The sequence below is a fragment of the Monomorium pharaonis genome, chromosome 4 (assembly GCF_013373865.1).
Source record: "Monomorium pharaonis isolate MP-MQ-018 chromosome 4, ASM1337386v2, whole genome shotgun sequence".
In the NCBI taxonomy this organism is placed as follows: Eukaryota; Metazoa; Arthropoda; class Insecta; order Hymenoptera; family Formicidae; genus Monomorium; species Monomorium pharaonis.
In genome coordinates, this window is record NC_050470.1 from 24,540,930 (window position 1) to 24,553,757 (window position 12,828).

At 29.9% G+C, this 12,828-nt stretch overlaps 1 protein-coding gene across 1 annotated transcript; it reads left to right on the forward strand.

The window, feature by feature from the left end:
* The first annotated feature begins 142 nt into the window (after positions 1-142).
* LOC105828756 (general transcription factor 3C polypeptide 1) lies at positions 143-12,616 on the forward strand. The gene is made up of 15 exons (XM_012667242.3): positions 143-462; positions 820-1,013; positions 1,747-2,644; positions 2,910-3,681; positions 4,139-4,994; positions 5,772-6,017; positions 6,308-6,586; positions 6,971-7,912; positions 8,287-9,328; positions 9,680-10,236; positions 10,370-10,691; positions 11,022-11,238; positions 11,312-11,504; positions 11,751-11,847; positions 12,326-12,616. The coding sequence occupies exons 1-15, from the start codon at positions 384-386 to the stop codon at positions 12,445-12,447; spliced, it is 6,816 nt and encodes a 2,271-aa protein (XP_012522696.1). The 5' UTR covers positions 143-383; the 3' UTR covers positions 12,448-12,616.
* Positions 12,617-12,828: the final 212 nt, after the last annotated feature.

Consider the following 12,828-nt stretch of genomic DNA (forward strand, 5'->3'; position numbering starts at 1 on the left):
TTTCTCTCTTTCTCTCCGACGTCTAATCGTATAAATTCTTTCATTTCTAGTGCAGCAAGTGCAACGTAGTGTAGCTATTGATCTGTTCTTTCTAACTGCACTGTTGCACCGGTGCAATAAGTTAAAGTAAGACAAGTATATTTTTTCTCATTCTAACTTATTGCACCAGTGCAACGGTGCAGATAGAAAGAACAGACCATATAATTGATCGAATCGTAGATAAACACGCATTATTTTGACTGCGTAATATGAGGTGACATGTGGGTGCACGTGTACTGAAGACTTTGGAAATTTCATAATTATTGATCGTGTATGTAAACCTATAAGGAAAGCAGCTACAATATTATATTTGGATACATCACTGTTAATACTATTCAGCAAACATGTATCCGTCGTATAATTTAGTAGAGTCGATTGTTGACGAGGTTGCCCTGGAAGGGTTAGACGGCATTACTTTACAAGGTAATTTGACTTCAATTTTATATTATAAGTAGAAAAATATAGGTATCCTTTTGTTTACGACCATCTCGACTTATGAATTTTTGGACTTACTAGCGGCATGCTATTGACTGAAAATTAGATCATAAAAACCAAACAAGAGAAAATAAAATAGTTCTCAACCATCAAATTGTTCTTACACACTTTTAAAATCTTCTTAATTAATTTTGATAATTATGTTTGATATGTAGCATACAAAAAAAGTTAATAATAGAAAAGCTTGTACAAATTTTACTTAAAAATCCATAAGTTAAATATTTATAAAATATTTATAAAGAAAAAAATAATGCTTTGATATTTTATGTGCCTTCTTATTTTCAGCATTATGGCTACGACTAACAAACAGATTAAATGAGCCATTACCATTTCCAAAGGCTTTTATGGAACAGATATGGTTAATATGTAAGCAAGTGAAGGATTTTCTATTTTACAAATTGGAGACGCCCAGAGAGCCACTTGTGATATTTGATCGTTATGAGTTTGTGCATCCTGAACTTGGTATTATACTCGAACCAGTGTGTATATTAATATAATATTAATACTTACATAGAGTGATATAGTTAAAGGTTACAGACTATTATTCTTGAAGCTACAATTCAAGCAACCGTTTTCTTTAATTGACTTATCTCATTATGTGCATAGTATTAAGATACAATTATCAAAAAATTAATAGTTTACATGTTACATTTTATACCAAAGTATGCTATAATAAAGTATAAATTATTTCATAAATTATTGATTTTTTAATAACTACTTTAATACTTTTATGTGTAAAATAGAGAAGTATTATATATATAAATTTTACTAATTATATATACAATTTTATTAAGAAAAAATACTCAATATAAACAATAGTCAACAGACTTTCTTAAAAAATTGATTTAAAAATATATATATTTTATTACTAATCATTTCTTTTTAAACCAAACAACTTTTATTTATTGGAAACATTTTTTGTTATTATGTGTACTTTTAAATATAAACTTGTAATGTTCTACATCTTTTAAATGCTCTACTTTATATATATATATATACATACATATACAAAACTTTATAGGAAAAAAATATAAATAGAGGTTTGTAAACTTTTATAAAATGTTGAGCTGATTATTATTTCATTAAAAAGATTAAATTATAAAATAATTTTATAATATGATAAATTTTACTTTTTAATTTAATTAAAAAATTAGTTTTTTGTTTTTTTTTTAATTTAAATTTTTATACATTTTTTCACTTTTGTAATTTCAGCCAAATGTTCCACCAGATATTTATCCTCATTGTCCTATTCAAGATGCTAAGACAGGTATACGAGGATCTTGTTCTACGTATTACACAAGAAAAGACATCAAAGAAGATGTGAAACAAGCAAGTTTAGACGAAGTGACAGAAAAGTATGGATTAAGTTTGGTGATTGTAGCATCTCAGCAAGCTAGGACACGTGCCTTAATGGGTGTTAACGTAAGTCCAATATTGGAACTAACGCTCATGCACTATTGCTTCTTGGAGAGAGTAGGACGATCTCGATACCATGGCGAGGTCACGCAAGGCAAGCTCAGTTTAGCTGCGCTTAAAGAGAATCCGAAGAGCTTGTTTTATCACCGAAAGTTTCTGCTGCAGCACAAATTAATTACCAAGCAGGTCCACCATCAGAAGAGCGCCGGTCATTGCAATAGTGGTAGTCTTTTGCATTTGACGCGCTTTTATGTGGAACGAAAGCCAAAGATGATCTATCTGGCAGAGCAGGTTCTTGACATTTTAAGATCGAAAGAACACGGTGCAGCTGAGTACGACGAGATAAAAAAGCAACTTGGAATCGAGAATTCTATCAAGAAATTATTTAAAACTGCTTTCTTTCAAAAAATTGTAAAGCCAGACATTAGATTATTATACAGAACTTTGTATCCCAATGCAGAACCTAATGAATGGCAGCAAAAGAATGATCCTACAAAGGAGAAAAAGATTAGGGTTGTGCAGCTATTATATCCAGATGTCGACATTGCTGATCTATGGAACAAGGATGATAAGGATGAGAAGGATGAGGAAGAAGATATTGAATTGGACGTATCTAATCATAAGTTTAATGTTCCTTATCTGCAGCAAGCGAATGCTATTGTTGAAGCTAGTAAATCAGAAGGTATATCTCAAGGTCAGTAGTAAATTCAAAGTTTTTATTATTTTAAAATTTAAGTTTTTATCTGAGATATGAAGTTTATGTTCAAATTGTTGTAATATTAGAAAATATTTTCTCTTATATGTATATATACATCTGATATTTTTATTATTTAATTTTTTATATAAGCGAATAAATAATGTAAGCGTTATATAAGCGATTATAAAAGTTACGAAATTTAAAAAAGAAATGTTTTGAAAGAAGTTTTCTTCATCTTTTAAGAAATTTTAAATATTTTTAGTGTTTTTGGGAAGAACGATGGGCCTTACTAAACTACAATCTAGAGCATTTCTGAAGAATTTGGTAAAAGCGGGTATTACTGCAACATATATGAATGATATTGGCCGGCAAAGGATTACAAGATATGTGTCAAAGAAATTTGAGAAACGTAGCAAACTAAGTAAGCAATTTAATAAAGAAGTACGTAAGATTAAGGAGCTCACTAAGAAAATAACTAGCAAGAATGAAAAGAATCTGGATAATCAAGCAAACTCTCAAATAGAAAACGAAAAATCCATGATCCACGAAGATGATCAGACAAATGAAAAATCTTGTTTTGAGCATCAGAATGATAGTGATATATCAAGTATTGATAAAGATAAAAAAGACGAAAAAGAAAAAGATAAATATCTAGATGCAAATTATACTATTAAAAAGGAAACAAAATTGAAGAATTTGTTTTATACAGTCAACAGAATTTTGTATAAATACCGCTTATCAAAATTTCGATCTAAATACAAATGCACAACATTGAAATCTATATTAAAGAAGACAAAGGGTTTTGATATCAAGACAAAGAATTTCAATGCAAAGAAACCGAAAGTGAAGTTTAATGCTTCATCTCTAAATTTGCAGCAAATTGTAAATGCCAAAGCCACATCACTGTATAACAGTATAAAAACGAATTTGGTGACGCAAAAGCCCGTTTGTTTGGGAAAAGGAGTTAGTGAAGTGTTTGGTTTTATGGAAGCTGTACATAATAATCAGACGAAAAACGCTAATATTACATACAGGTACAAAAGTGTTATATAGGTATAGTAGTACTAGACATAATAGTAATAGGAGTAGGTAGGGCTGTATTAGAGCCTCTATATGTCACTTAGATCTAAAGAGTTTTGTCCTGTTAAAGATTACGAAAATGTAAAAATCCATGTATACAGGTATGATCTTGAAACTCATAAGTCATTTATGAGACTGTTGCTCTTACATGACATCCTTGCTATTTATATATGTAAAAAGTAAATGATTGAATTTAGATTAATATATTAAAATACTATTACTAGAGAGAAGAATCAGAACATTAAAAAATACTATCTAATTTTTATTTTATAATTTTATGTAATTTTCTGTGATATATTTGTGATGCATATATATTTTCCTTTATAATTGAAAAATACAAGTGCAGATATTCCTTTATTAATATGTAATGTAAGTATCAATATCATTAAATATTTTTGTGCTTGTGTTTAGATTGTTAAAGCGTGCCAACATGATAATCGAGGCAGTGAAAGAACATCAAGTGATTGATGATACAGCGAAACTCATGAAAATGATCTGCGAGGAGGAAAGTAAAGAGGGTTATGTTGTGAAGATTGACAAGAAGTCTCTCATAAGACTTTTGCAGAAACTTGCTAAAGATAACCTGGTGAAGAACATCAAATTAACTTTAAGCGCAAATGGACGTGAAAAGAACTTGATGTTTATTTGTGATCCTAACGTCGATACTGATCATACAGTGATCAAGTCAGCTGTCGAGCAGGCGAAAGTCAAGTTCTGTTTATTAGCTTCTCAGAAGGCAAAGATCATGAAAAAAGCAATGGATAAACAGGATAAGGCGGATGCTGTTAAATCGACGAACTCTAAGGAACAATTAAATGATCTCAATAAGAAAGTGTCCAAATTGCATACCGCAAATCACAAGTACGATGCTAAGGCTGGCAAACGTTACGGTCTCAGCCCGAAATTTATCAGAATGCGGACTGTGCATCTTCTTCTTTTTTATTTAGTCTACGATCATCCTGGTATACCGGAATTGTCCCAGCAAAAACAGGTGGAAATTCTCAAGTTTAATGGATACGAGATTGACGACGATCTCATCGAGGAATTTAGCACTATTTATAACAACGAAGTAAATTGGAAGATGTTTGTTCCACCTTTGCCTAAACACAATGGATGGTCCGAAGGTTGGGCGCTAATGTGCGACGTTCTATTAGGGATGCCTTTGTCGATTTTTACTAAGGTACATAATATCACTTTTACGATTCCGGAGTTGGAGCATTATTTAAACCATCCAATCAGGAAACATTATCTCGTCAAGAATCTTCCGGTAAGTTTGATTTCTTCAGAATTTTATGTTATAGGAAATTAAATTTTTTGAATTAACCGAAAGCAAGGTTGGGTAAGTTAATATATTTTTAACTAAATTAAATTAAAGTTAATGGATTATAAAATTAATTTAGTTAAGTTAAAAGCTACATAAATAAAAAACTAACTTAATTAAAGTTACGTTAAAATTAATTTAATTTAATTTAAGTTAAAGTAAAAATTAATTTTGAAAAGCTTTATTTATATTCAATTAAAAAGCCGTATAATTTATTTAAGTCAGATTACCAACATAATTACAGTATTGATCATCAAATATATTTAATATTTTATTTGTGAATTAAGTTATAATATTAATTATATGAAATAACGAAAAATAATTTTTTTATGCAGAAATAAATTTTTATTTTATAACTATATTTTATAACTATATAAATATTTTTTTTGCTTAGATAAAATTTTTAATTTAGGAAAAAAGTTAATAAGTTAAAGTTTATATGTTTTAAAAATAACACACACACACACACACTATTATAGTTAAAGTTAAAAATTAAATTATTTAAAATTAATTAAATTAAATTAAAAGTTATTAACTTTTTAACTTTATTAATAACTTTCAACTTTTTAACTAGTTACTACCTAACTCTGATGGAAAGTCGGATTAACTAGAAACTCGAATCTTTGAAAATTAAGAATTTGAAATTGTGGTTTTTATTGACACCACATTTATCTTCTATGATATGAATTTATTTATTAATAATGCTTATTTTTTAAATTTTAGGTTACTATACGTAATACGCTCTTGCATGCGCGAAAGTATATATTCAATATCCATGATACAATAACAAGATTAGCTTACATTGGTCTGGTCCAGTTTGGTCCACAACGGCTGAAAGACAAAGATCAAGTGTTTATCTACGTGAATCGACACACGGAATTGATGGACACAACTTCTTCGGCACCGAGCTATCACAAAATTGAAAATAAATCATATCCGGTGACCAAATATTTCTTTGATCGCATGCAGGTATTGTTGAGTAGTATAGAAATGTCTTAAAAAGAAATATAATAATTAAATTAAAATTTTTTATTAAAAGCAAGATTTTTTCTATTTTAAGTTTATAAAGTAAATTTAAATTCTCGAAAATAACTTTGTATGAGAAAAGTAAAAAATCGAAACTTGATGAATTAAAAGAAACAAATAAAAAATGCTATTTCATCATTATCATTAATAAAGTATTATTATCTACATACTTAAGGTTTATCGAGCAATTTCTAAAAAGATAAAGTAACGTCTCATTGGAACATTTTTTGCAGGCCGTCGACAATTATTGGTACGATATGTGGAATATTTGCATTAATACACTACTTGGCGGTAGACAGGCGGTACAAGGCAAGGACATTCTACTTGAGGATCTAACCAAGAAGACTGAAATGATAAATGCAATTAAAGCACGCAAAACTGAAGAGGCTGTGGAAAAGGATACTGGTGTAGTTCCCGGAGATCGGCAAGGAGCGGCTGGTATTGACTCAGCTTTCTTTGCGCATTTGAAACGCAATTGGAACTGGTCAATCAATTATTCTACAAATAATCAGGTAAAAAAATTATTCAGATTAGAAAGTGACTGCTTTGAAAAGATGAAATAGAATAAAACTTTCTCTTTTTTGACATTTTTAGACTAATATGTATCTTTAAACTAATACGTATTATTATATTCAATGCAAAATGTTAATTTATAATAAATATTTTTATATCAGAGACAATAGATATTTTTGTTCAAAAATTCTTTCACTCACATCTGATATATTTCTAGATATAAATAAAATTCAAAAAAATTTTTTAAATATGTATCCAATATTGAAATTAATTTATTGATGAATATCAGTATACACATCTAGTTGTATATCTAGTTATATTACCTAATATTATTTACTACTGAATATATTAACGTTATTTCTAAAATATTTTCTTGTTATTAGACTTCTAGAAATCATGGAAAATCCAACATAGGTCAACGAGATTTGCATTTATCGAAAATTCAAATAAAACCAGTTAAGTTTACGGAGTACGATGGTTTAAAGAAGATCTCGGGACCGCCGCCACCGCCTACTACTGTCAGCGCAAATGAATTGCGGAAGAAAGTTCAGGATCATCTCAAAATCGGGGGAAGGAAAAATGAGGCCCTGACATCGCATCACTCTAGCAGACAAAAATCCTTTGTGCGGCGTGTGTTGCCACGTAAAAAAAGTGTACGGAAGCCTCGTCTCAAGTACGACGAGGACGACTATCGCGCGATGCAGCGAATGGATAAGTTACGAGTAGATTGGGACTCTCACGAAGATAACATTCTGCTGGTGTGTAAAGTAGCAACGACCTACTTATCGCCGAATCCACGCAAGCAGATGGTCGGCTTTGTAGCGGTGCGAGATGTACTGCGACAATATTCCTACACTTCATACAACAAGACTTCGCGCGCTTGTCAGCGCCGGTTGATGTACATGTTGCGACAGCCACGTACGGTGAACAGCGTCATGCTGGGTGTCGAGGAGATCAAACAGGATCCGTACGTCGACAGTCGATACGGCGGCACGATGGACAGACTAAAAAGCGAGTGCTCGAACTCGGTAGAATACGAGAAGCGGCTGACAGAGATTTTTAAGGAGCTTGTTGGTTATATCGTTAAGACATATTATGACATTGCGGAGATTAAACCAAAGAAGCATATGGTGATGCCGAAGACCGTACAGGAATTTAATCTTCTTTTCGAGGTATTCCATCCGATGAAACCGTATTATAATCATGGTTTCACAAAGGATATACGAAACATAAATGACATTCATTCAGCGACTCTCAATTCTGTTATACACAGTTCTATGTGTTGTGGAAAGGATAGGCGTTCTTGGGCTTATCAACTTTTTATGGTATGACTGACATGTAATATAATATATTCTATCTATAAAACATAATTTTTAAAAATCTATTTTGAAAATTAATTAAATTACAATTAAATCTTCAAATATTGAACAATATAAAATCAGCATCTAATTTCCTTTTAATCTATTAATTTATTAATCTATTAAGAAAGAAATTGAGAATAAGATTTTTTAATTTTTATTCCTTATTTTTTAAAGATATCTACTATTTTTGGATAGAATTTATCTAATTGTGCAATATATATATATATATATATATATATATATATATAAAATAAAATATGTAAATTTTATGTTGTATATAAAATTTTTTAATTGTTCAAGAAATTTTTGGTTGATATTTATTAACTTTTTTGTTAAAGGTATATCAACACTATTCGGAGGCTCTTTTAAAACAAGCAATGAATAAGATTAGATCGGATCAATTGGTGACTATAAAGAAGCACCACTTGGCGACTATTAAGAAATATGGCAATTATATGCCGATGAGCAGTTCACAGTATCAACTGAGTATTAATTACATCTACAAGTTCCAGACCAAATGGACTTATGATGCCTTCAAGGAGACCTACGATGTCTTCGAGAAATTACTGCAATGGTATTCCGAGCACAAAAATGTTGTTTCCTCACAGGAACAGGAAGCAATATTCAACGGCGTTGAAATTCCAGTTTCCAGTGGCATCATTTGTGTTATGCATGATCTTCTAACACGCGATCAAATTGACTTTGACATCGAGATGCCGGACCAAATTATTATGCTGGACGCGAGATATCAAGGCAAGGACGAAACTTATTTTAGAGCTGCTCAAAAATATCAGGATATTTTGACAAGACTTTATCGCTTTAAATTTGAAAACGTTGCCGCCCAGAAGGCCGCTCAAAAAGCCGCAGTTTCTGAAACGGAAGAATCTTATGAAACACAGGAAAATTCTTTGAAAAGGAAGAGACCTGTCGAAAACGATGATCTTGAAGAATCAGAGTCGAAGATTTCTCGTCAAAACGAGGAAAGCAACGAAAGAAAACAAAAGGAAAACAAACAAGAAGTAATTGATAAAACCCAATTTGAGCAAAATGGAGATATATCAACCAATGTGAACCAATCATCACTTCACGAATGTAGTAATCTTGAAGAGACGAATCTAAAGGATCTTTGTTCTCACGAGCAAAGTGGAAAGAAAACTCATGCAAAATGTTCATCAAGAAAGAGATCTGCCAATATTGAACTGGATAACGAAGATCAGTGCTCTAAAAGAATAAGATTAAACTCTGACGATTCGATGGATCTCGAAGACTTAGATGAAAGCGAAGAATCAAGGCTTCTCGAAGAAGAATGTGAACGATTATGCGAAGATTTTGACAGCATTGAAAAACTATTTCCGACAAATGAATTCAAGGACGAAGAAGGTACATTATATCTTTTATGAATAATATTTTTTAATATAATTAGAATTTATTATTATCTTTAATATTAGTTAAATATTGAGGATTTATTATTTTTTAAATAGTTTTTAATACTTAATTTTAATTTATAAATTATATAATTTAATTTATTTATTAAATACTAACAATTGTCAAACATGTTATTAAAAATCAAGTATTAAGAATTATTTTAAAACTAATAAATTCTATGCGCGCGTGCGTATGTGTGTGTGTACAGCTTATGTGCAACATTAACTTGTACTGTAATTTCTAATCAAACTTGGATTTTTTTAATCTAATGAAAAAATGATATAAATATGTTATTTCAATTGTTAGCTTCTTCGATGCAATCGAATGTAATCGATATGACTTTGGTTCCTCGACGTGTCAGCGAAATTCTCAAAAACATGTTGCCTGAGAGAAGTTACTTTAATTCCCATACTAAGGTAGAAGATACGACTGACGTTCAAAAGAAATATACTAGAATAGCTATGTTGAAAATGAGGGAAGAACTAGATGATCTTTCAGTAACCGACAGTCATCACGCGCACGAATACTTTGTGGTTAATAACTTCAGAATGTTCTATAGCTTGGAAATGTCACCATCTTCAAGTACTGAAGCATCTGGAGCGTTGTTAAATGATGTTGAAAGTTTTAAAGGTTACTCAGTACCTAGTCAATTAGTGCCGCTGAGAATTGGGACTGTAAATAATTTTCTCGACAAATTAAATCGAACTGCTATTTTTCCGAAGAGCGGTATCTCTTACACGGACTACAAGAATGAGATTGTGACAAAGAAAAAGGAAATAGCAGTTGTTTGGAAATATGTCGATGCGATATATGAGTTCGTTCACGAGAAAAAAGAAATTGGCGTCACTTCGCAAGAATTGCTGGTAATTTATTCTTTATGCAAAAAAAGTTTTTAATTTTTTCTTTTATTTTTCAGCAGTTTTTTGCATTTTAAAAATCAACAATTATCTTAAAATATTTTATTAATATATAAGCATTTTTTTCTTTCCCGTCCAGGATAAGTTCTTCGATGAGCAAAAAGAAGACTTGTACAAGGCAGTTTCGCTTTTAGTAGACAATTATATATTTTTACGTTGTGGCGTCACCAAGCCGCGCTATATCCACCATCGTTATTTGGATCCTTGGTTAATTCATTCTTGCAAGATATTTCGACTTGAACAAGAATCTTTAGTGCCATTCAAGGACAGTATATATGCCACAATGCAGCAAGGAGAAACAATTGAGACAAATATTGAAACAGAGGCGAAAGATACAATTGAGACAAATGTTGACATGGAGGCGAAAGACACAGATCTCCATAACGATGCAAATGAAAAACGTAAAATAATTATATTAGTTCTAATTTTACTGAAAACTTTATTTCATGTACTTAAAAACTGTAATTCTTAACAAACTTATAAATAAAGTTTGGTATTATAAATTTTTATAATATGTATATTTTATTTGATTAATTTGATTAAGAAACTTACAACAATATTATTTAATTGTATCATTCTATACTTTATTATCACAGTTTTTTTGTATGTTACAAAGTAATATTTAAATAATATTTAGAAACCAAATTCTTCAAATTTGTTAAATTGTTAAATGAATTAACTATCTTTAATATTTTTTTTAATGATTAGTACTTAAAATAAGCATATTGCAGATGAAACAGATAATATGATAGCATCAACATCATCGGCTAACCAAGAAAGTGATGAGAAGAAAACCGAAAAAGTGGACTTAATTAATGAGGAAAATGGAAACAAGGAAGACTGCGAGATAAATGAGGAGAGTATCTCACACACGAGAAAAAGAAAGCAAAGGATACGTTCACATTCACAAAAGGACTTGTATAAATCTGCTCAGCAGTTAGATTTTACGTATGTATCAAGAAAGAATGATAAGAAAAACTCGAGAATTTTGAAATAATATCGATAAACTGCTTTCTTTTAGAACTACCGAAGAAATAAGAGTAATGATAAAACCATGGATACGTATAGACGGTGTGGTGCATCGCAAAGTTCTAGATCGAATGTTAGGTGCAGTTCTGAGTTATTGTTTGCTCCATCCTGGGCTCACGATGGCGAAAATGCAAAGCAGATTTGTTCCTGTTTTACAGCCTTTCCATACACGTGAATTAGTTGAAGTTCGTTTTATCGATTATGTGTCTGCAAATTGACGAATTATTATTTCTTGACTCTTAAATAAATTTGCCTTATTAGATCTTACATTAAATATAATTAGTTGAGTACGAGAATGCAAAAATTCTAACAACTAACTAATAATTTATTGATAAAAAAAGATAATATGCAAAATCTGTCGTATATGTTCTTTTTTGATATTATTGTCTAACGCAAGAAACTTATTTCTAATAAATGTAATTTTTTTGCAGATGTTGATAAAGTTGGGATGTTTAAAGAGTAAGCTCTTGAAGAAGACGCGCGTTACTCTGTTCTCTCCACCGCCTGTAATTAACCTTAGTGATTTAAGTATGTAACTATTATTAAAATTGGCAACATTTTTTCGATTTTTAATAATTAATAGTTAATTAATGTCTGCGCCAATGGTATATTTGCATTCTCTGCATGATGGTTTATATATGCTGTTTACATTTTCAAAATATTGTGATTTTTTTTTACATAAATTTTTTATATATTTGTAAAATTAAATTTTTATAATTTTTATAATTAAAAATAAGCAGGTACTAATTTAAAGAATGGAAAAAATCAATATTTAATACAATATTTAATATAATATTTCTTAAATATTACAGATTTGCATTATATATTTTATAAAAATATTAGAGCATAATTTTGTATGGTAATATAATTTTACTATAAATTTTTTAAATCTAAGAATTATCATAACTTTTGTTATTTTATGAAATATATTTTATTTCTTTTTCTTTATTTGATATCGAAATTTATTATAATGTTCTCTTGCTAATATATCTTTTTTTATTTGTAGCTGCGGATACCGTTGGTTGGTTCACTGAAGATGAAATAATACTTGAGCCTACCACAGATGCTATATTGAAGTTCAGTATATTCTTAAGTACGAGAACGTACAGTACAGATTTTATGCCGTAATCAAAGTTAGGAAATAAAACACACAATTGTATTATATTGTACTGTGTATAGCCTGATAAATGAAAATGTATTGATTACGCATTGTACAGTATATATAAAATATATTTATTATGTATATATAGGTATGTTAGAACAATTTTATTCTGAATAAAGTGATATTAGAATACTATAGGTTTACAAAATTCAGCATTATGTAAAAATTATAATAAAGATCAAATTTAATAGCAATATAACAAGAACTAAAATAATACTGATAACAATATCAAAGATTGCCTATATCAGTTTATGGATTTTGGTGCCCAAATAATTTTTGTGATTTTTATTATCTCTAGTGTATATGAACTACGCTATACATTTTTGTCGGCCTTAAAATATAGTCAT